At 41.3% G+C, this 24,951-nt stretch overlaps 1 protein-coding gene across 1 annotated transcript; it reads right to left on the reverse strand.

Moving 5' to 3' along the window:
• Window positions 1–714: 714 nt before the first annotated feature.
• VBP1 (VHL binding protein 1) lies at window positions 715–22,805 on the reverse strand. The gene is made up of 6 exons (XM_068962611.1): window positions 22,699–22,805; window positions 18,317–18,441; window positions 6,972–7,038; window positions 6,549–6,647; window positions 3,537–3,675; window positions 715–971 (listed from the first exon to the last, which is right to left on the reverse strand). The coding sequence occupies exons 1-6, from the start codon at window positions 22,786–22,788 to the stop codon at window positions 901–903; spliced, it is 591 nt and encodes a 196-aa protein (XP_068818712.1). The 5' UTR covers window positions 22,789–22,805; the 3' UTR covers window positions 715–900.
• Between the last annotated feature and the right edge of the window lie 2,146 nt (window positions 22,806–24,951).

Raw genomic sequence — 24,951 nt, forward strand, 5'->3', positions numbered from 1 at the left:
AGGGACATGGAACAATACATTTGTGTTTTTACCAGAATTCTGTATCACCCAGTCACTGTACCAATGGCTTTCCACAGGGATTTTCTACCACTCTTATGAAGTTTTACCATGAATAAAAAATCTCACAACTCTTTTAAACCACTGAAGATTTATATTTATCTTAATATTCCTGTCTTGCTGCTTTGGAGAACTGTCAAGAAGTACAAAATCACCTCAGGCAAGAATTTTCAGTAGGTAATTTTGTTATTTCATGTTGGCCAAGATGTACTTTATGTTCGCATTGCAAAGGCTCTGTGTACCTATATCGGGTTAGAAAAGGTGTTGTCTCAATAGCCCTCTTACTATTTAGGAATGCAAACTGCCATTTCCCGAAAAGTATAGAACATTACATAGTTATTAGCTAAGCAGTAATTCATGAAACTCCATTTACAAAGGACAAATAACAACAACAGAGGACCATAAAGCCCTACGTGTACTAAAGAAAAACAAATTTTCAAATATTTCAACTGTTTTTTCTACCTCTAAACTGGTTTAACCATAACACAAGTAACACCAGGCAATACAGAAAAAGTAAACTGTGCTAATCTGTCCAGAAATCAGCTTCTATAACATATCTCACAGTTTCTAGCCATTTTGGCTAAGACTTTCCTTATAAAAAACAGACAAACAAACAAAAATGATGAAAGCAGCATTTACTTTGTTGGAAATGCAAAAAATAAAATAACAACACTGTAAGTTTCATAAAATATTTGCAACTAATTTTGTTTTTATAAATAAATAAAGTGGTGCTTATCTGTTTTTAAAGTTTTAATTATTCTTGCTGTTAAAAATCATTTAGTTATGTCAACTTTTAAGCATAAACATGTTTGGAAAACTGAACCACATTTTTAACTGCCATCTTTATGCTTTGTTCTTGGTAGAATCATCTTTGTTTCTTCTCTTAACATCCCAATTATAAACTCTGGCCATATCTGCAAGAATTGTCAAAGAAAATGCCAAAGCAATTTGAAAGATATTGTGCAGTCACACACTGAATGAAAGACAGAAATCACACACACAAAATACTAGTGTCTACAGCAAGGTGTAGTATCATCTGCCAAGCAAAGACTGGAACAAAATTCCACCAAAACCTAGTCAAGATCTCAAATCAATGATTGTTTAGCATAGCTGGTCAACTATAGTATTATAGTTGACACATGTGTGCTTGACACTCCCAACAGTTTTCAAGAGAGCCCCTCATCCACAGTATTTCAAAGGTGGTTCAAAGCATACCCTGACATGCAATATTTAAATTATTACAATTTAATTATTACTAATTTTATCTCTTACCCTCTGTTTGGCTTAATTTATGCAATCTATTCAGCATCTATATCTTTTCCTTTCCACAAGCACCACCCTGCATAGGCCTTCACCTATCAGTGCTTTCTTTCCCGGCTAATGCCTTTGGTGGTGTGTCCTGAAGGTACAATATTATCTTCTAGGTATTTTATATTTTTGTTCCCTCTGAATGAAGTCTCCACATTACCAGTCATGTGCTATCCCCTGCTCTAGGCCTCAGACAGGCCTTCACCCAACCCCTTAAAACCTGTCATGCACTACATGCTATGGAGGAGAGAGAACGTGCAGCTCCTACACTTGAAGAGCTCCCAGTCTGGCATGAAAAACAAATTTTAAGTACTATATGCAAAGTGCTCAGGAATCACAGAGGAGCAACAGAACACCCCGAGAGGACTAGAAAATGTTCAGAAATGTTCTGCTGCTTGAGCTGAAAGACAAAAGATAAGATGGAGGAACCCAGCAAATAGGGGGATATCAATCTTGGTAGGAGGAACCAAATGTGAACATATAAAGGGCACGCCTCATTTAGGGGGTGAGGAAAACCATCTGGGGTGATTTGGACCTTGGGTGCACCAGGGGAGGACCCGGGCAGGAAATCAGTCAGTGGCACATGGAATTGAGACTGGCAGGGACCACCCCCGCCCAGAGTGCCCATGTGCATAGCTGACATGTAACAAAGAAGCACTGAAGCATTATAGCCAGAGGAATAAAAATAAGAAGTGTGACTCAGTGAATTCACAGCAGAGAGAGTGTGAAGGACTGGGAGGAGGAAAACAGAGTAGAAAACTGCCATACGACCCAGCAATCCCACTGCTGGGCATACACACTGAGGAAACCAGAATTAAAGAGACACATGTACCCCAATGTTCATCACGGTACCGTTTACAATAGCCAGGACATGGAAGCAACCTAGATGTCCATCCTTAGACGAATGAATAAGAAAGCTGTGGTACATATACACAATGGAATATTACTCAGCTATTAAAAAGAATTCATTTGAATCAGTTCTAATTAGGCGGATGAAACTGGAACCTATTGTACAGAGTAAAGTAAGTCAGAAAGAAAAAAAATACCAATATAGTATATTAACACATATATATGGAATTTAGAAAGATGGTAACGACGACCCTAGCAAAAGAAACAGAGATGTAAAGAACAGACTTTTGGAATCTGTGGGAGAAGGTAAGGGTGGCATGATTTGAGAGAACAGCATTGTAACATGTATATTATCATATTTGAAACAGATCGCCAGTCCAGGTTCTATGCATGAGGCAGGGTGCTCAGGGCTGGTGCACTGGGATGACCTTGCAGGATGGGATGGGGAGGGAGGTGGGGGGGTCAGGCTGGGAACACATGTAAACCCACGGCTGATTCGTGTGAATGTATGGCAAAACCCACCACAATATTGCAAAGTAATTAGCCTCCAATTACAATAAATAAATAAACTACTGACCCTCGGTTCTAAAAGGCCAAAATAAGCATAACAGAGAGGTAAGAAGATTGACTCCCAGGTTTCTGTCTTGAATGACTGTGTGGGGCCAAAGATTCTGACAATGAGGAGACACAGATCAGAGGGAAAACGCCAAGAGCTGGGTTTCAACACAAGAGCCTTCCCTTTCTCTCTGCTAAAAGAAATCCTACATTACCCTTAAATACAGTCTCAGCCCTATCTTCTCAAAGACTTCTGAAATCACTCAAGCTCACATCTATTGCCCTAATTTTAAACTGCCTTGGTACTGACTACCTGAAGCTGACTGACTTCTATTTTGCTATGAAATGATCACTAGCTGTCTCACGTGTGTTTTGTCATTCTTTTTTTACACTGATCTCCTCACCAGCGCATGCCCCACACAGCTTAGCACAGCTGTAGGAACACAGGAGACCCTTAATAAAGAGTTGTGGAACTCTAGTACTTAACTAGCTATAAAGATTATTTTGAGAAAATATTTGAACTAGAAATACTCATGTACTAAATTGAATTTGCTATTTCCACACTTTCACACCTCAAATTCAGATAAGTCTATCTCTAAACTTATTTCAGTATTAGTTCTAAAATATGTCATTTACTACTGTTATAAAATCTGCAACTTAACATTAGTCTAAGAATAAGGACATTCTTCTCATTAAAGCAATGCACATAAGAACATAAAAAACATTTTTCTCCTTTCCCCCCTTTGCCTTTCTTTAGGAAAGGATACTGACTTCCGTGGTAGTAAACTGATCTCGAAGAAAGTCGAGGTCTTCCTCAAGAGAATCAAGATTCTTTGTGGCCGTCAATAAATTCTTTTCCAACAACGCCTGAGCTTCATCAATATCATATTCAAGCATTACGTTTGCCTGCAGAGAAAAGCATGACAATCAGCAAACACTGACTTTGTGCTTCATAGGTTAGAGCAGTGGTTGGCAAACTGAAGCCTTTGGGTCAAATTTGGCCAGCCATCTCTTGTCCTAAGTTTTTTGGAAACCCAGCCGCTCTTTATTCACTTAAGACTTTCATGCCGCAGTGGTGAGCCAAGTACTAGTTGTGGCAGAGACCATGTGGTCTGCAACACCAAAAATATTTACTCTCTGGCTTTTAACACAATATTTATTGCCCTCTGAGTTAGAGAATATATTTACATACATTATATCATTTTTTCCTCAACTCTACAGTGAAGAAAATAGGCTCTGAGAAGTCAACTTACCTATGATTTCAGAAATACTAAATAAATGGAAGAATTAGGATAGGAACCAGTATCTTTAGTTACCAAACCCTATCTTTCTACCATCTCTATCGGGACACTAAATCAACTAAAGTAGTTGTTTCTGAGCTTAAGGTAGAACTTTAAAGCTTTCAAAGACATACGTATTATCTACATTTGGTCCATTAAGAGAAACAGCTAGCTTTAACTGCCCCCTTCCAACCTTCAACAGATGCCAGAGGCGAAGGCAAGGTGACCAAGTCTGGATCTAAGATCTGGAGTAACTGCTGACACTTGGGAAGGCATGCACTTTTGTAACAGGGAACCGTACCTTTCACAGCTCTGAACTATCACCTGACTTACCACCAGGCATTTCCTGAACCACTTTCATCACATGACAAATGGAATTTAAAAATTACTCAAAGGACTGTTGTAAGAATTAATGAGACAACATGAAAGGACTTAGCACCAAGCAGCTGCTACATACTTATCAACTGAATATGCCAGTTCATTATAATTCCAAGTGAGTAAGTGAAAGCCGCTCAGTCGTGTCTGACTCTTTGCAACCCCATGGACAAGGATTTCCCCAGGCCAGAATACTGGAGTGGGTAGCCCTTCCCTTCTCCAGGGGATCTTCCCGACCCAGGTCTCCCGCATTGCAGGCGGATTCTTTACCAGCTAAGCCACAAGGGAAGCCCTTGTGATAATTAGAAAGCTGCATAAATTTAGACAGGACTAAAATATTCAGTGCAAAGTAAAGGCTTCTCCAAACCCAGATTCCCAATCTCACTTCTCAATTACTGATACTTAGCACATTTTTTCCCAGAAAATGTCTACACTTTGCTTACTTGTAACAAGAGGGATTCCCTGGTGGCTCAGACAATAAAGCATCTGCCCACAATACGGGAGACTCGGGTTCGATCCCTGGGTCAGGAAGATCCCCTGGAGAAGGAAATGGTAACCCACTCCAGTACCTTTGCCTAGAAAATTCCATGGATGGAGGAGCCTGGTGGGCTACAGTCCATGGGGTCGCAGAGTTGGACACGACTGAGCAACTTCAGGGCTTCCCTGGTGGCTCAGACGGTAAAGCATCTGCCTGCAATGAGGGAGACCCGGGATCGATTCCTAGGTCGGGAAGATCCCCTGGAGAAGGAAATGGCAATCCACTCCAGCACTCTTGCCTGGAAAATCCCATGGACGGAGGAGCCTGATAGGCTACAGTCCACGGGGCTGCAAAGAGTCAGACAGGACTGAGCGACTTCACTTCACTTTTAATAAGAGGAAATAGAATACATTTTAAAACACGTCATTCGTGTCAAAAACCATCATTCATTCATTTAAGCGTATCTCCTTAGTTGATTCACTCCTCAAACTCCTCTCTACTTGACAGTCTAACAGGCATCTGAAGACTAACATACCCAAAAGACAACTCCAAGTCGTTCTGCAAACCTGTTAGTCCTTTGTGTGAAATATGAGTCACATATATTTTTTCTTGTTGTCTTTTTACTTTGCTCATGGTTTCCGAGTTTTGAGGCCTGAAAAACCATCCTTATTCCAGGGCTACAATTGTCTGTGACTTGGTCTACAACTCTGATGGTGTCACTATTTCATGTGAGTACATGATCCATTTGGAATCCATCTCGTGTAAGGTAGGCTCCAGCCATAATTCTCAGGAGAGTGCTCCCTGTTGTCCCAGTCTACTTTATGGAATCATTTTATCCCCACGTGCTGATTAAGTGTGGGCCAAGGAGAAGAGAAACCAAGGAGGATAACCCCTTAGATCTGAGCTACTGGGTGGCTAGCCGTTCCATTTATAAAACTAAAACTAATCAAGAATGGGAATTATGTTTGTAGAAACAAATGCATGAACTCTGAAATGTTACCGCTAACAGAAATCAGGAAGGAGGAACTAACAGATACGAGAAGTGAGTTTCCATGTATGATCTGCCAACCTTTCATGGTCCTAGAGTGCCTCTCGGGGATGACTGTACAGGATAGCAGCGAGTGGAAATCCTCCCAATTTGCTACTTTGAAACTTGCCTGAGGTAGCAAGACCTACCTGTGTGGTCAGGCATAACTTGGTTGATCATGGGACTCAAGAGTAGTAACAGGAAAAATCATAGACAAGGTCTCTGAAATCATCACAACTGAAATGTTTGACTTTTTCAAATGGGTTCTAACCCCAAGGTTTTTATAATAATCTGTTCCCCCTTAAGTTCAGAGAGATCTTTCTAGAACTCATAAACTCTGATAATGAACAAACATCTGAGGTTCGACAATACCTTCTGTTACATTTAACAGATAAAGTGCTAGCTGGAGGGAAAGCCAGGTTTTGGTCCATTTTGTTTTGACTGGAAGAGACTCGAGCATGTTTCTGAGGCAATCTTTCTCATACTCCTAGTCCCCCGCAATGCTACCCCTTCATTCCGTCCATGGTCAAGTGCTCCCCTCCAATACTGCCATGTTGGGGAAAACACACTGCCTTACCAAATGTCAGCCAAGGAAGCTGTGACAATGACACTGACTTACCCCCAACCACAGACACACTTTATCGGTAGGAGGAACTGAAGCTTTGCAATACAGGTTATCTGCCAATAAGAACCTGGTCTCCAGTGAACTGGTGGACTCCTTCAAAAAAAAAAAAAAATACATGACGGTACTGTAAACTGTCCATCTTAATACCAAGGTCATACAAGCGATTGCAGAGCTGAGCTTAAGCCATTTAAAACAGTCTCACCCCACAGACAAATCAGGTGGAGGAACTGAGGGACAGAGAGGTAAAGGAGAAGGGTAAAGAAAGGACCACTGGGGCCACAGGACTGCACAGGGAGCGCATGCATCCTGATTCCTTCCAGCATGGGTTCAAATACCAGAGACCAAGCAATCAAGGAACACGTGTCTCTGCTGAACTATCCTGGTTTACTCATGTTTACAAACAAAAAAGGCACTTACTTTTTTCTTCTGCATGTATTTTAGAATTTCTAAAGTCTGCTTAATTTCAGGAATCTGGCCCTTTAGCCTGTGAATAAGAAAAAGGTTACTTTAGTATCTGGCACCAAGAAACAGTCTTACTAGCTTTGTACTTTCTATTGATATGTTTTGAGGACAATATGTAAATATGAAATAGTCAATCTATTTTATATGTAAGATATTAAATTAACTGTTTACTAAAATATCTAAGATAATTCAGACATAAATATTTATTAAACTACTTCAATATAACAGCAAATACTTATGGAACACCTATTGTGAACAGAGTCCTGTTCTATATGTCAAATCCTCCATTAGTTAACTTTTCTGGGCTGTGTGTGCATAGTCACTCAGTCGTGTTCGACTCTTTGTGACCTCATGGACTGTAACCTGCCAGGCTCCTCTGTCCATGGAGATTCTCCAGGCAATATCAGAGTGGGTTGTCATGCCCTCCTCCAGGGGATCTTCCTGAATAAGGGATTAAACCCAGGTCTCCCGCACTGCAGGCAGATTCTTTACCAGCTGAGCCACCAGAAAGTCATATCCCCCAGAGGTGATTCAGAGGTTCTACATTTAATTAGAATTGCATTTTAAATAGATTAATTTTTTAAATAACATGCATTCAAGTATTATATTCTCAACTGGAAACCACCAACTTAACAGCAGCAAGTGCAGGGACAGCTTCTCAGCATCTGCACTTCTCACAATGCAAAATCAACTGAATGCAAAACACACCACAGTAAGATACAGTATAATTTCATAACCCTTTTAAACTTTGGGTGATTTAACTTTTATGTTGAAAAATACTATTTTCTTTTCAAGTTAGGTAATAATTGTTACTAAAATTATAAATGGATCATTGGTTTGAACCCAGAAAATTTATGAAAACAATGATAGACATGATGAGACTGATCAGACTGAACCAACTGGACATCCACACATAAAAAAAATGAATCTAAACACAGACATACATACACATTTCACAAAACTTAAGTTGAAATGAATCACATATGTAAAGTATGATACAAACTATAATGCTCCTAGAAGATAACACAGGAAAAAAGCTAGATGACCTTGAGTCTGGTAATGATTTTTCAGATATTAATATCAAAGACATAATCCATAAAAGAAATAATTGATGTGATAGACTTTAATGAAAAGACAAGCCACAGACTGGGATGAGATATCTGTAAAAGACACATGTGATAAAGGACTGGAATCCAATATATATGAAGAACTTTCAAAACTCAACAATAAGGAAAAATTGTATTAAAAAATGGACCAAAGGACTTAATACCCTACCAAAGAAGATATACAAATGGCAAATAAGCATATGAAAAGATGCTCCATATCATATATCATCAGTATCAGTATCAGTTCAGTCGCTCAGTCGTGTCCGACTCTGCGACCCCATGAACAGCAGCATGCCAGGCCTCCCTGTCCATAACCAGAGAAATGCAAATTTAAACAATGACATAACCACTGCACACCTATTCTGCGCTTCCCAGGTGGCGCTAGTGGTAAAGAATCTGCCTGCCAATGCAGGAGACGTGTGTTTGATCCCTGGGTCAGGACAATCTCTTGGAGGCGGGCATGGCCACCCACTCCAATACTCCTGCCTGGAGAATCCAATGGACAGAGGAACCTGGTGGGCTACACTCCATGGGATCGCAAAGAGTCGGACACGACTGAGCCACTGAGCACGCACACACCTATTACAATGGCCAAAATCCAGAATACTGACAGCTCTGGATGCTGGTGAGGATACGGAGCAACGTTAATTTTCATTCATTGCTGGAGGGAATGCAACATGGTACAGTCACTTACAGGCTATGGTTTTTCCAGTGGTCATGTACGGATGCAAGAGTTGGACTGTGAAGAAAGCTGAGCGCCAAAGAATTGATTGCTTTTGAACTGTGGTGTTGGAGAAGACTCTTGAGAGTCCCTTGGACTGCAAGGAGATCCAAATAGTCCATTCTGAAGGAGATCAACCCTGGGATTTCTTTGGAAGGAATGACGCTAAAGCTGAAATTCCAGTACTTTGGTCACCTCATGTGAAGAGCTGACTCACTGGAAAAGACTCTGATGCTGGGAGGGATTGGGGGCAGGAAGAGAAGGGGACGACAGAGGATGAGATGGCTAGATGGCATCACTGACTCGATGGATGTGAGTCTGAGTGAACTCCGGGAGTTGGTGATGGACAGGGAGGCCTGGCGTGCTACGATTCATGGGGTCGCAAAGAGTCGGACACGACTGAGCGACTGAACTGAACTGAACTGAACAGTCACTTTAGAAGACAGTTTGTCAGTTTCTTACAAAACTAAACACATTCTTACCATATCTTCCCTGGTGGCTCAGATGGTAAAGCGTCTGCCTACAATGTGGGAGACCCAGGTTCGATCCCTGGGTTGGGAAGATCCTCTGGAGAAGGAAATGGCAAGCCACTCTGGTACTCTTGCCTGGAAAATCCCATGGACGGAGGAGTGTTGTAGGCTACAGTCCATGCGGTCGCAAAGAGTCGGACACGATTGAGCAACTTTACTTACCATACGACCCAGCAATCATGCTCCTTGGTATTTATCCAAAGGAGCTGGAAACTCAGGTTCACACAAAAACTACACACAAATGTTTACAGCAACTTTATTCATAATTGCCCAAACTTGGAAGCAACCCAGATGCCCTTGGTAGGCAAACAGAGAAATAAGTTGTGGTCCATCTGGACAAAGGAATAATATTCACTGCTAAAAAGAAATGATCTATCAAGCTATGAAAAGACATGCAAGAAGCCTAAATGCGTATGACTAAATGAAAGAAACCAACCTGAAAGGGGTACTACATACTGTAGGATTCTGGCTGTAAGACATTCTGGAAAAGACAAAACTATGGAGACAGTGAAAGCATCACTGGTTGCCAGGAGTTTAGGAAGGGGAGGGAGGGATGAATACATTGCACACAGAGAATTCTTACGGCAGTGAAACTACTCTGTATGACACAATAATGACAGATACATGTCATTGTGCATATGTTCAAACCCATCAAATGTACAACATAAGAGTGGACACTAATGTAAACTATGGACCTTAGTTAATAAGAACATATCAATATTGGTTCATCATGTGTAACAAACGTTCCACTCTGGTGAAAGGTATAGATAATGGGAAGGTTATACATGTGTAGGGGCAGGGGCTAAATAGAAAACCTCTGTACTTTATGCTCCATTTTGCTACAAAACTAAAACTGCCTTTAAAAATAAAGCTTATTCAAAATAATTTTTAAAAACTACTAGCAACTGATTCCCAAATGAAGTCACTCTCACTGACAAGAGATAACAATATGCTGAAAACACTCAAAGCCAAACTCAGAGAATACAGAATGAGACCGTTTTAGCTCTTTTGTTTTTGACGATTAGAAGCTGCCCAAGGCTTTCAAGTGTTTCACATGGAAAAATGTGCAAAACTATTCTGGGAGTCCTGTCAAATCCCAGTGTAATCTATAACCAAATGGACTAAAAACGGACTAAAAATAAAGCTGTGGTTCTTTCAGAAGACATGCAACTAAATATTATTAGAGATCAGCATGTAAATAAATTCTAAATATGATAATGAACATGTACTTCCTGAATCATATAAAGGAAGTCACAGTACATGTGAACGAGGTTAGCACGGCAAACTTCTTTACAATCTGTGCTACTGACCTGGGAAATGTGTCACAGAGGCCTGCTGCTTGAAAAATAGTATCACTATCTGGCAAGACAACCCAGTGAAGAGTGGAGAAACAAACATTTAGCATTGATTTTTTTTTAAGCATAGCTTGAAGGCTACTGTTCTGTGAACTCTTTACGATTCAATACAGATGTCATAGATCTCTCAATTTTGCTTCTCTTTGTCTATGGTGATAACGTAAATGCGAGAAAGATATAAACGTGTTCATGCGTATAGTATCTGATAGACATGTAACATTAGTACGTTCAGATCAAATTGTTTTGGTCATACAAATGATTTCTATGTTATATTGTTGTACATGTAGATATTACATGTAATATATAGGTTATGAAGCATAGCAATCAATCAAGCAGCTGCAACTCTGGACATCTCAGGAACTAGACCACCAAGGCCACTGTGCATGTCTGAGCAATACACCCTCCCCACCCTTATTGTTCATTCCCTAAGTCGTGTCTGATTCCCCACAACCACATGGACTGTAGCACACCAGGCTTCTCTGTACTTCACTATCTCCCAGAGTTTGCTCAAACTCATGTCCACTAAGTCAGTGATGCCATCTAACCATCTTACCCTCTACTGCCACCTTCTTCTACCCTCAATCTTTCCCAGCATCAGTGTCTTTTCCAATGAGTCGGCTCTTCATATCAGGTGGCCAAAGGACTGGAGCTTCAGCTTCAGCATCAGTCCTTCCCATGAATATTCAGGGTTCATTTCCTTCAGGATGGACTGGTTTGATCTTCTTGCTGTCCAAGGGACTCTTAAGAGTCTTCTACAGCATCATAATTTGAAAGCATCGATTCTTCATTGCTCAGCCATCTTTATGGACCAACTCTCACATCCATATGACTACTAGCAAAACTACTGACATCACTGGAAAAGTGATGTCTCTGCTTTTTAATATGCTGTTTAGGTTTCTCAGTTTTTCTTCCAAGGAGCAAGTGTCTTTTAATTTTGTGGCCGCAGTCACCATCCACAGTGATTTTAGAGCCTGAGAAGATAAAATCTACCACTGTTTTCACTTTTTCCCCATCTGTTTGCCATGAAGTTATAGGACCAGATGCCATGATCTTAGCTTTCTGAATGTTGAGTTGTAAGTAATTTTCATTCTCCTCTTTCACGCTCATCAAGAGGCTCTTTAGTGCCTCTTTGCTTTCTGCCATTAGAGTGTGGCATCTGCATATCTGAGGTTGTTATTTCTCCAGGCAGTTTTGATTCCAGCTTGTGATTCATCCAGCCTGGCATTTCGCAGGATGTACTCTGCATAGAAGTTAAATAAGCAGGGTGACAATATACAGCCTTGATGTACTCCTTTCCCAATTTTGAACAAGTCTGTTGTTCCACATCCAGTTCTAACTGTTGTTTCTTGACCTGTATACAGGTTTCTCAGGAGACAGATAAGATGGTCTGGTATTCCCATCTCTTTAAGAATTTTCCAGTCTGCTGTGATCCACACAGTCACAAGCTTTAGCATAGTCAATGTCGCAGAAGTAGACGTCTTTCTGAATTCCCTTGCTTTTTCTATGATCCAACAGATGTTGGCAATTTGATCTCTGGTTCCTCCCTACCCTGCTCTGTCTCAAAAAATAGCAGCTCTCCTGAACTGTGGGTTTATAGTCCCTTTTTTACTTCTTCAAATAGTTTCATTACAGTTACATGTATTCCTAAACAATATATTCTTTGCTAGTTTCTTGATACAAATGGGCTCATGTTAGTTGCATTTTTCTGGTGTTTGCTTTATAACCCAATCAAATTCCTAAGAGTTGTTCACCCATTTTTACTGCTGTGTTATATACATTTACAAATATAACACAACCTGTTCATCCATTATCCTGCCAATGGACATCTGGGTCAGTTCTAGGTCTTTGTTATTCTATGAACAATGGAAATTTCTAGGTGAGAGCAGAGACAGAGGGAACTAGATCAAGTCTTCAAAGGGAGGAGCATTTAAGGCTAAAGGGCAAATTTCTAGTTGTTTTTCCTCCCTCTAAATTGCCCTGCATGAATCACATTACCTACCCCATGACTGTAACAGGGCAGAAAAACAATACTATTGGCCAGAGGCAGGGAGAGGTCAGACTGAGGGCTGAGAAGAAAGTACTGGCCCCTAGTAGTTCTGTTCTCCCCATCGTCCTCCCAGGGGAGATGCCAGTGAAACCAGTCAAAGAGAAAGGAATGGAAAGAATCTCCCAGAGCCTGAAGCACTTGGCTGAGGAGAAGGAGCGTTTGTCTGATGGCCATGCCACAGAGTGTAAACTCTGCCCACCAGGAAGGACTTGAATTACTCACTCCCACTTCCACACATATTACTGGCCAAAGGGAACGGATATCCCTGAGGGAATATGAGCTGACAGGGGGAAAAAATGGTCATCTGATAAACTAAACTACAAAATAAATTAAAAAAAATAAACTCAACGACCTCTACCGGATGAAACAAGTGCAGTTTAGTTCAGTTCAGTCGCTCAGTCATGTCCGACTCTTTGTGACCCCATGGACTGCAGCATCCCAAGACTCCCTGTCCATCACCAACTCCTGGAGTTTACCTAAACTCATGTCCATGGAGTCGGTGATGCCATCCAAATACTAAAAGATTATACAGTGAATATTTTTAAATACTTCAAAAAGACAAGACAGGATACTGGTAATATAAAAAAGAAATGAGTAGCTGTAAGAACCAAAAATACTAGGTATAAAAAATGTAATGGCTGAAATAAAGGACTCATGGATAGCAATCCATTTAATCGCCAAAAGACAAAATTACTGAAGTCAGCAGAAAAAAAGAAACAATAAACAGAAAGGGAAGGCAGAATTAGAAGAGTTAACTAACATCCACATTAACATGAATTCCAGAATGAGAAAAGGAAAAAAATTAACAGATGATCGAAAAAACTGATAATCACAAAATTTCCAGTTACAGAAATTTATAAAAGCACATAAAAATTAATGTGTTAAAGAGACCACCACATGAAAATTATGAATTAACAAGTAACTTTTCAAGCTGAAGGTAAATTTATATGACAGGGTGCAAGAAAAGATAAACAACATGTGTAAAGAAAAGGTTAATATCCACACTACACAGAGCCATCTGCTGTAAAACAATCAACCACAGAAGTAGTTTTGTTGTATGGCTGATATCACAGAGGTTAGGGAACTTTCAGGAGGAAAAATAAGATAAGAATAAAACTGGAAAAGGCTTTGAGTTGAGCAGTAAGGACTACAGAAAAGCATGTGTCTCAAGGCAGGTGCCAATACCAGCTGGAGACCTGAGCCTGGGCCCCTGACTCGCACTTCAGTTGGGAGCTCATATATTAAGTGCAAGAACTAGGAACAGAGTTCAAGAGGTCCAAGGCTGATACAGATGCACAGCTCCCAAAAAGCAAACTCCTCTATGGATAAAAGCAATCCACACAGGTATCCATGGCTACAGGAACCTGAATATAAGTCAGTTAAGAAAGAATTTAAGAAAGATAGCCTCAAAAAAGACAAATCTGTATGCAGGTCAAGAAGCAACAGAAAGAACCAGACATGGAACAATGGACTGGTTCCAAATTGGGAAAGGAGTATACAATGCTGTATATTGTCACCCTGCTTATTTAACTTATATGCAGAGTACATCATGCAAAATGCCGGGCTGGATGAAGCACTAGCTGGAAGCAAGATCGCCAGGAGAAATATCAATAACCTCAAATATGCAGATGACACCACCCTTATGGAAGAAAGCAAAGAAGAACTAAAGAGCCTCTTGATGAAAGTGACAGAGGAGAGTGAAAAAGTTGGCTTAAAACTCCAACATTCAAAAAACTAAGATCATGGCATCCAGTTTCTCACTTCATGGCAAATAGATGAGGAAACAATGGAAACAGTGAGACAGACTTTATTTTGGGGGGGCTCCAAAATCATTGCGATGGTGATTGCAGCCATGAAATCAAAAGACACTTGTTCCTTACAAGAAAAGCTATGACCAACCTAGACAGCATATTTAAAAGCAGAGACATTACTTAACCGACAAAGGTCCGTATAGTCAAAGCTATGGTTTTTCCAGCAGTCATGTATAGATGTGAGAGTTGGACCATAAAGAAAGCTGACTGCCAAAGGATTGATGCTTTTGAACTGTGGTGTTGGTGAACTCTTGAGAGTCCCTTCGACTGCAAGAAGATCCAACCAGTCCCTCCTGAAGGAAACAACTCCTGAATATTCATTGGAAGGACTGATGCTGAAGCTGAATTCCAAAACTTTGGCCATGTGATGTGAAGAACTGACTCATTGGAAAAGATCCTGATGCTGGGAAAGATTGAAGGCAGGAGGAGAAGGGGACGGCAGAGGATGAGATGGTTGGATGGCATCACTGACTCAATGGACATGAGTTTGAGCAAGCTCCGGGAGTTGGTGACGGACAGGTGTGTTGCAGTGCATACAGTCACAAAGAGTAGGATGGAACTGAACTGAACTGAAAACAAAAGAGCTGACAATCTTGAAAGTATCCAAAAAGAAAAATGAGCTTATCTAAATAGATAGGTTGGATTTTTAAAAAAAAGGAAAAAAAAAGCATGTTGTTTACATGGAACACCCTTAAATATAAATAGTAAAAACAGTTGAAAGAAAAGGCATTGGAGAAGATATACCAAGAAAATGTTAGCCACCACTCCCGGGCATATATCTGGAGAAAGCCATGATTCGAAAGGACACATGCACCTCAATGTTCATTGCAGCACTGTTTACAACAGCCAGGACATGGAAACAACCTAAATGTCTATGGACAGAGGAATGGATAGAGAAGATGCAGTACATATGTACCATGAAATATTACTCAGCCATAAAAAGGAATGACATCATGCCATTTGCAGCAACATGGAGAGACCTAGAGATTGTGATATGGAGTGAATTAAGTCAGAGAAAGACAAATATCACGTGACACTGCTTACATGGGGAATCTAAAAAAAAGGGTACACATGTACTTATTTACAAAACAGAAACAGACTCACAGATGTAAAAAACAAACTTATGGTTACTAGCGAGGAAATAAAAGGTGAGGGATAAATTCAGAAATTGGGATTGACATATACACACTACTTTACAGAAATCACATAACTAGTGAGGACCTACTATATAGCACAGGGAACTTTGTAATGACCTATATGGGAAAAGAATCTAAAAAAGAGTGGATATATGTGTATGTACAGCTGATTCCCTTTGCTATATGGCAGAAACATAGTATTTATTATAAATCAACATACACCAACAAATTTTTAAATGTTAGCCAAAACAAAGGTGAAGTAGCTCTAAGTTTCCAACAAAACTGCCTAAAACAAGAAGCATTATTTTACATGGGTTTAAAATCAGCAAGAAGACTTCATAATTCTCAAACTGCATGTATCTAAAGAAACAGAGTAAAAAGCTTTAAGAAAAAAAAAAAAAGGATGGAAATTGTTTCAGGTTAAGATGGCGGCAGACTCAACATGTATGCTTCTAACTGTTCAAGTAGCCAGGGAAAATACACACTTCCTTTGCAGCCAGGCAGCAGAGAGCTGTTGAGGTGACAGGGACTACAGGACTAATCTTGCCAGGGACAAACTGAGAGGTGAGCTGATATCTTACAGCCACTTTTACCAAAGAGAACATAAAGGGACGTTTCTGTTTATAGCAACATGCCAGCTTATTAAGAAATAAAAAATAAATAACTGAATTAGAACATCAGCATTTTGCAACTCATCATTAATGGATTGAGGAATTAAGTATCATTGTAGGAGAGAACTAGATACTATCTGCCTCTTAATGGAGAAACCATACACAAACCTATGAAAGTGTTACCAAAACAAAAAAAGAGAGAAACAAAAGAAAAACCTGATTATGAACAAGACTAGAGACAACTATCAATGTATACACAGAAAGGGCAATACTTGAAAAGCCCACTACTGCTGTGAAATTTAGCAACATCCTTCTGAATAACCCATAGATTATAGATCTAAGTGTGAGATAAACAATAAAGCTCTGAGAATAAAAGAATGAAGAGAATACCCTCATGAACTTGGGATATTTCTTAAACAGGATACAAAAAGCACTAACCATTAAGGAAAAAAAAAACCTGTTAAATCAAAGTACATTCAAATTAAATGGTAAGTCAAACAGAATGTCTACAGCGTATCCATTTAAAAAAAAAAAAAAGAGGAATTCCCATCTAAACACCAACTTTTGTATCTCTGCCTAAGAGATACCCTCACACCCAGACTACCCTTCCTCCCTTTAGTCTGCTTCTAAGCTCATAACCAGCCTTCAACATTCTACACAGCTATCTGCTCCTCTTGGAAGTTTCCCCTGAACCCCTGTGTTTCCGTGCAGTTCACCCCTTCCCCTCTGCTAACTCATCACTCTGTACCACAGCACCTTAACTGCTATATTTTGTGTACTTCTTTTATTTACATACCTATCATGCCACTAGACTACACCCCTACTGAAAGCAGATATTGGTATTTTACCCAAAAACAGTATCTGGCACCTATTAGGTACTCCATAATATTTGATATCAGAATGCTGGCACATGTATATAGCAGGTCTCCATAAGTATTTATTACAGTGAATTGACTGCATAAGCTACTATAAAAATATAGGGGAATAAAGGACTGAAAATGAGAATATTTTTGGCCCAAGCCTATTAGTTATGAAATCTTGGGAAAGCCATAACTTCTGTGGGTCTGCCATCTCACCGGCAAAATGAAAAAATGAAGTAGACATTTAGGATGTTATGATCCTAGATGTTATGGAATAACGACTTCAATACTCATTCTCTTAGGTTTTCAAAAGCATCTTAGACTGACAATAGCAAGTGCTGGCGAGATTGAAGAACTGGAATTCCCATACATTGCTGTAATATAATATACAACAATACTTGCAAATGATACAATTATAATTGCATATAATAACTGCAATAATGTAATACTGCTGTAATGTAATAATGAAATGTGGCCGTATAATATGCTAGAGCCACCTAGAATTTTTGGCAGTTTCTCATAAAATTAAACATAGTTACCATACAAGTCAGTGATTCTACCTCTTGGATAATAATCCAGGAGAAATGAAAAGATATGTCCATGCAAATATTTAAAACCAAATGGGGAAACAACCCAAATGTCCATTAATAAGCAAATAGATAAAAATAGACAAAAACTGTAGTAAACCCACATATAGTAGAAAATGACTCAGCACTAAAAAGAAACTAATTTATTGATACCCACAGTACCATGGATGATGACTCTCAAAACCACTATACTAAGTGTAAGAAGCCTGACATAAAAGAGTAGTTACGATATGGTTCCAGTCATATGATGCTCAAGAACAGACAATACTAATTTATGGTAAAAATAATCAGAACAGTGTTTGTCTCTAAGAGCAGGCATGGATGGCCGGAAAGGGCTGAGAGGAAACTTCCTGGGTAACAGAAATGTTCCATATGTTTATCTGGGCAGTGGTTACAGAAATGGATACATTTAACAAAATTCATAAAACTAAATATTCAACACATAGACTTTTTATCTGTAGGCAAATTATCTCAATCTTTCAAAAGTTTCAGCGATGTAATATTAACCTTAAAAACTTAGAAATTTTTACACTTACCTCCTTTTTTTTTGGGCAAGATTGAGTTCCATAAACTTATACTTCTGGTACTGTTCATCCAGCTTCTTCAGTACAATATCTGCAGTCTCATTCCCAGGCTGTTTCATGAAGGAATCTACATCTTCCTTTTAATATCAAAAAGAATACATTAAGAATTTGACAATTCATACCTCAGATTTTTGACGGCTTTAGCTTTTTTAAAACATAAAAGGAGCTTGGGGGAGAGAGGGCGGGGAGAGCTTGTGTTTCTTTTTCTTCGAAGACTTGTTTTTAACTTTTTTAGTTATAAAAAGTTAGAGACCATTTCAGACAGTGCACATACATATGTTATATAGTCAATTTATTCTTCTCCCACCTTCCTATTTACATATAGGGAAAGATGACTTTGCTGCATTATATATATGTCATGCAGCACTCACAGTAAATACAAAAATTACCAACAAACATGTCATTTAGTCATGTGCCTTAGCCACAAAATAATTCAAAATTATCCATTTTATTACTTACAATTTTAATTCTACAAGTTCTGCCATAAAAATCATGCTGAATATGGTCATTAGGTTCCCAAGAGAAGCCACAAATACTTCCTTAAGTTATCAACTGATCGAAATAAAGTAAGCCAAAGTGTTAAAGTGTTAGTTGCTCAGTCAGGTCTGACTCCTTGTGATCCCATGGACTGTAGCCTGCCAGACTCCTCTGTCCATGGAATTCTCCAGGCCAGAATACTGGAGTGCGTTGCCATTCCCTTCTCCAGGGAATCTTCCCGCCCCAGGGATCAAACCCAGGTCTCCCGCATTGCAAGCAGACTCTTTTACCATCTGAGCCACCAGGAAAGCCCAAGCCTAAAAGGCAAACAAAACAATCTTTCCTAACAGGAATAAATAAGCAAAAGAAAAGCAATAAAACTGAACAGCATTTTTAATGTATACTACACATGCTTGTCCCTGAAGAAAAGCTAGTTACATAGATAACGATCAGGAACTAAGTGAAACTCTATGGAAACAAAGGAGATTCTGTAAGAACCTTCCAGTAGTTTAAACAACTTTAGTCCTTCAATACAGGAAACTTAAATTTAGACTTCTGCTGCTGTAGTTCATTCTCCTTGCTTGTGTCTAAGCTTCTAATAACATGTGCTGGAAACTTATTTTCCTGTTACAATCCTTCTAGGAAGATGCTATCTCCGTTTTATTTCCAAATTATCTTACAGTTTCTGGGATCTCTGCTTATCTGGGATAAGCATTATTCTTATCCATGCTTACTAGCTAGGGTTTCCCTGATGCCTCAGCAGGAAAAGAATTGGTCTGCAACACAGGAGATGCAGGAGATAAGGGTTCAATCCCTGGGTGGGGGAAGATTCCCTGGAGGAAGGCACGGCAACCCACCCTAGTCTTCTTGCCGGGAAAATCCCATGGACAGAGGAGGCTGGCAGGCTACAGTCCATGGGATCGCAAAGAGTTGGACACCACAAGTGACAACAGGTGAGCACGTGCTTACCAGCTTGAAAGGAGTATTTTAGCCAAAAAAAAGCAACAAGAAAAAGGAAGAGAAACACAGCAAAGGAGTGAACTATGAAGCCATCAAGTTAGACGCTGTAAAAAAAGAAAACTGAAAAAGTGAGCCTGAGGCAACAGCTGAGTTCTGCATGGCGATCAAGTGCAAGGAGATAGCATTTTGGAGATAGCATCTTCCTAGAAGGATTGTTATAGGAAAAGAAATGTTTCTGGCACATGTTATTAGAAGCTTAGACACGAGCAAGGAGAAGGAACTACAGCAGCAAAAGTCTGTGGTTAAGACCCAGGGGCTGCATGGCTTGAATGCTGGCTGCATCACGTACTAGCTGTGTGGACTGTGAGGCAGTTGTTTAACTCTTGTCTTGGCCTCAACTTCCTCATCTGTAAAAGAAAAAAGTGCCTCTTCCCCACAGGGGATTAAATGAGTTACCACATGTCAAAGACTCAGAAGAGGACACAGAAGCTAGTAAGTGTTCAACAAACATTAGATATGGCTAAGGGAACAGATGGAAGCACCAAGAATTCTACCCTGGGGTGGTGGTCAGAAAAAACTACAGAGGTCATATCTGAACTAGATGTTGAGAGATGGTGCAGCCAAACAATGGACAAGGGGGGAAAAGATCAATTAAAGCAAAGAAAAAAATTACTGTACCAACTGGAATGGGGAAAAGGCAGTCTGACTTCTAACCACTATGGTACATTGCCTTATTATCGAAATGAATATGTATTAAGTATCTACTTGCAATACTGAAAGCACATTCTCTATTTCTCAGAAGAAATCTGTAAGTAATGTTATCCTTATTTCAGTTAAAGAAACAGAGGGGCTCAAAGTTGTAAAGCAATATGCTCAAGATAAGTAGCAACTGGGAAGCAGAGGCAGGATTCAAACTCTAGTCTCGAAACCAATGTTCTTTCTAAAATACCATGCTATTTCCCATTAGTTGGGGAACATAAAAATATTTATATAAATTTGGATTGTTTATATAATGTATTGATGGAAATTTTAAAGATCTAGAAAAAGCAACTCATAACATTTTAGAGAAAATGCATTTTAAGATAACACTTTATATAGCCCCTTGATAAACTTCATCTTCCTGAATTAGATTTCTGAAGCCATCATTTGTTGAGCACCATGAATGCAGGATTTTAAGGCACTATGGAAATTCAATCTGACATTTAGTTATGAGTTTATACTGTGTGTCAGGCACTGTGCTAGGATCAGGGGGCAAGATAATGACCTCACTTTCCTCCCAGCAGCAGAGCATGGCATGGAAGTAGAGGTCTGGAGCCCACAGACTGACCAAGTTTAAAGCTTGGATAACTCACTCACACATTGTGTGACTTGGGGCAAATTACTCAAGGGCTCTGGGGCTCAGTCTGAACATGTACAAAATGAGAATAACAGTATTTGCCTCTTACTGAGTTGTGTAAAAGCATTAAGAATGTGCCTGGTACTCAACAAATTTTGTCTCTTGTTGATGATTAAGTGGGAGATGAGTGGAAGGAAATACATGGCACACTTCAGGGACAAAAATAAAATAAAATAAAATAGGACAAAACTGAGTCAGCCAATGCAAATATTCATACAGTGCATATAAAAGTGGTCTAAATAAAAGACAAGGGTCTTCTGAACGGTGGACGATTTCATCAACAAAAAGCCAATCCAGGTTCGATGCATAAGACAGGGTGCTCAGGGCTGGTGCACTGGGACGACCCTGAGAGATGGGATGGGGAGGGAGGTGGGAGGGTGATTCACGATGGGGAACATATGTACACCAATGGCTGATTCAAGTCAATGTATGGCAAAAACCAGTACAATCTTGTAAAGTAATTAGCCTCCAATTAAAATAAATAAATTCTTTTTAAAGGCAGAGATTAAGACAATATCGGGACAAAGCAAAAGGTGGAGAAATTTCCATTAAGGTTTTATAGTAGTTCAGCCAGAACTGAGTGGAGAAAGATGGGTGATACTGGCCTGGAACACCCATCAGGTTTTCTCAACACTCAACTAGTTCTCAAACACTATTTCGAGAACAGCCTTAAGGAGAGACAGGATTGAAAGCCTCTATGTGCTTCCCTGTTTGGCCTTGGTTTAGTCTCCCCGTTCAATGAACCCTCCAACACGGCATTGCCGGCTTTCTCTGTGAACTGCACCCTATGGACTCTCTACGTTGTTAGAACCGTGTACCTCAAAGTGATTACAAGCGGCTTCACTAGAAGGAAATGGCAACCCACTCCAGTATTCCTGCCTGGAAAATCCCATGGACTGAGGAGCCTGGTAGGCTACAGTCCATGGGGTCACAGAGTTGGACACGACTCTGCAATTTCACTTTCTAGTGAGCGCCCGCAGCCAGTGGGCTAAGGCCTCCATGGCCTAGCGGGTTTCACATGGCCTTCGAGAGCTTTCCCGGCCGACGCCCCCATCATGGGGGTCTTCTTCGGAAGCCACAGGCCGCCGCAGCCCTTCCGAGATGTCATTGCCGAGCTTCACACCTGAGCCCCAGCTCCGTTACCCCGTCCCCCTCGGTCTCCCCAGAATCCAGGCTGAGGGTCCAGCTTCTCACGGCCTCCCGTCTTCTCGGAAGCGGGGTTGGAACCGCAGGCCGCGGAGGGCGGGGGAAGGCGGTCCCTCAAAGCGGCCCGCCTCCGCCCCCGAGTCCTCCGGCCCCGCGCCCGCTTAGCGCCTGTGACCTGCTCGGACGGCAGGCCCCCTCCCAGGCAGGTCCCGCCCCAGTTTAGTCCGTCCAGGCCGGAGCGCCCCCACCCAGGTAATTGGGCCCAACGCCTCTCCCCCCAACAACCAAGTCCCCGGTGAGGGGCCAGGAAGAAAGGGTACAACAGCGTAGCATCAAACACCCGCTGGCCACTTACCACAAAAACCGCTTCAGGAATCCCCAGGTGGAGTCGCCTCCCGTTCCCCGCAGCCACTTCTACACCACAACCGTCCTTAGAGGCCGCCATTTTGGAGAAGCGAGCGCGCGACTAACGTGCCTCGCGAGCGGCCTGTAGCCGGGGACCTGTGATTGGCTCGGGTCACAGTCGCGGGCCCGCCCCCCTGCCTGGGAGTCTGTGCGTTCGTTGGCTTACAGGAAATACCCCCCGCCCCGTCCCCCGCTCGGCAGAGTCGCTCGATCTGTGGGTTCTAATTGGCTGCGCGGGTGAGTGACAGGCGTGGAAGGGCCGCGGAGGCGAGGCTGGCTCTGCGGGAAGGACCAATACCGAGTCCTGGGAAAAGGGATTCCGGGGGTTTTGTGGGTGGGGCGGCGGGCTGGAGGATGCGGACAATCCCGCAAGAAGCCGGAATAGACTCCACTGCCAGCCCGGAAGAGGCCTCTCCAGAAGAACCATCGAAGCTACCCGATCACTTCTCGAATTCAAGCAGACTCGAGACCTAGACGCCACCACGGGACTTGGGCCTCGGTGACATTCTGGGCCCACGATCCTCGCGAGCTTTTTGGCTCCTGAAGGGTGCTTGTTTTGAGCCTGCTTCCGAGGGGACCTAGTGGCTTGATTCCAATAAATACCCCGCCCGTTGCATCACAATTTACCGAAAGCACCTTTGATCAGACTCTCACCACCAGCTCAAACGTTTTCAAAACTTCACACTGTCCATATTAATACAAAATCCTAAGAACTTTCCCGATGTTTCTAGACCCAAGGAATCCCCAAGCTCATCCACCACTACCCCCCTGTTTTCTGACATCGAAGCATCGTGTTGGTTCCTGCCTCGGGCTTCCCTGGTGGCTCAGTGGGTAAAGAATCCACCCGCCAATGCAGGAGATGCAGGAAACATAGGTTCAATCCCTGGGGAAGGAAAGGGCAACCCACTCCAGTATGCTTGCCTGGGAAATCCCATGGACAGAGGAGCCTGGTGGGCTACAGTCCATGGGGTCACAGAGTCAGACGTGACTTTGTGACCAAACCACAACTAAGAAACACGGAAGTCTCTATCTTGCCTGCACGGGGTAGGAAAGGAGCACAGGTGAAGACACTACCTGAGTTATTTAAAAATTAAAATGCAATGGGTACCAACAAGGCTGTCGTAAAGATTAAATGAGATTATGTATATAGACTACCTGGGTTTTCCTGCTGGTTCAGATCCTAAGGAGTCTGCCTGCAATGCATAGATTCGATCCCTCGGTCAGGAACATCCCTTGGAGAAGGAAATGGCAACCCCCTCCAGTATTCTTGCCAGGAAAATCCCATGGACAGAGGAGCCCAGCGGGCAACACTTTCACTTTTCGCGCAGAATACCTAATAAGTACTTGGCATACAGTAGGACTACAGTAGTGAGGGAACTAGGCCAGGATGAAGAAGTGGAAAGAGGGAGGCAATTGTTGTTCAGCTGCTAAGCTAAGTAGGCAGAGCTTTGAGCTGGACTGAGTGGTGAAGGACAGAGTTTCCCAGAGAGTTTGGAGGACGGGAAAGAGGGCGCTACTAGAGGTGGGGTAAGGGCTAGAGGACTGGGAAGAAGGGAGGGGTTGGAGGGGTGGGGGGATGGCTGGTATCCCAGGAGTGGAGAAAGTGGGCAGGGCAGTAAGACAACTGTGAAGGGGCTGAGGACTTGAGACAGTGGCAAGGCTTGAGGCCTTGGAACACGGGTGGTGGTGGATCAGAGTGAGAGCCTTTATATAGTAGTGACAAAACTTAAAAAATGAAATTAAAGAATACCATTATGGTAGAATTAAAAAACATAAAATACTTGGTAGTAGTCTTTATTTACATAATGAAAAGTGCTAGTAACTGTTCAAAACCTCAAATCAGAAGACAGAAGTTAAAGAATGCCTGAGAGCTCCAGCATGTTCGTGACTGGGAAGGACAGATATTGTTAGACTGTCTATATGTCTGTTTTCTCCAAATTGAACTAGAGAGTCAATGTAGTCCTAAGCAGCATGTTCTCTGAGGCCTTTTCTTCTTCATAGAAATTAATCAGTTGATTGGAATGTTTTATGTAATTCAAAGAACACCTGAATACCTGAACCAATCTTGAAAAATATGCATAAACCTAGAAGACTAGTACTGCCTGATTTTGAGACCTACAGGAAACTGTGATAATCAAGACAGTGTGTTATTGGACTAAGGATAGATCTTTGGATCCATGGAACAAAACAAAAGGTAACACAA

Source organism: Capricornis sumatraensis, chromosome X, assembly GCF_032405125.1.
Source record: "Capricornis sumatraensis isolate serow.1 chromosome X, serow.2, whole genome shotgun sequence".
Taxonomy (NCBI): domain Eukaryota; kingdom Metazoa; phylum Chordata; class Mammalia; order Artiodactyla; family Bovidae; genus Capricornis; species Capricornis sumatraensis.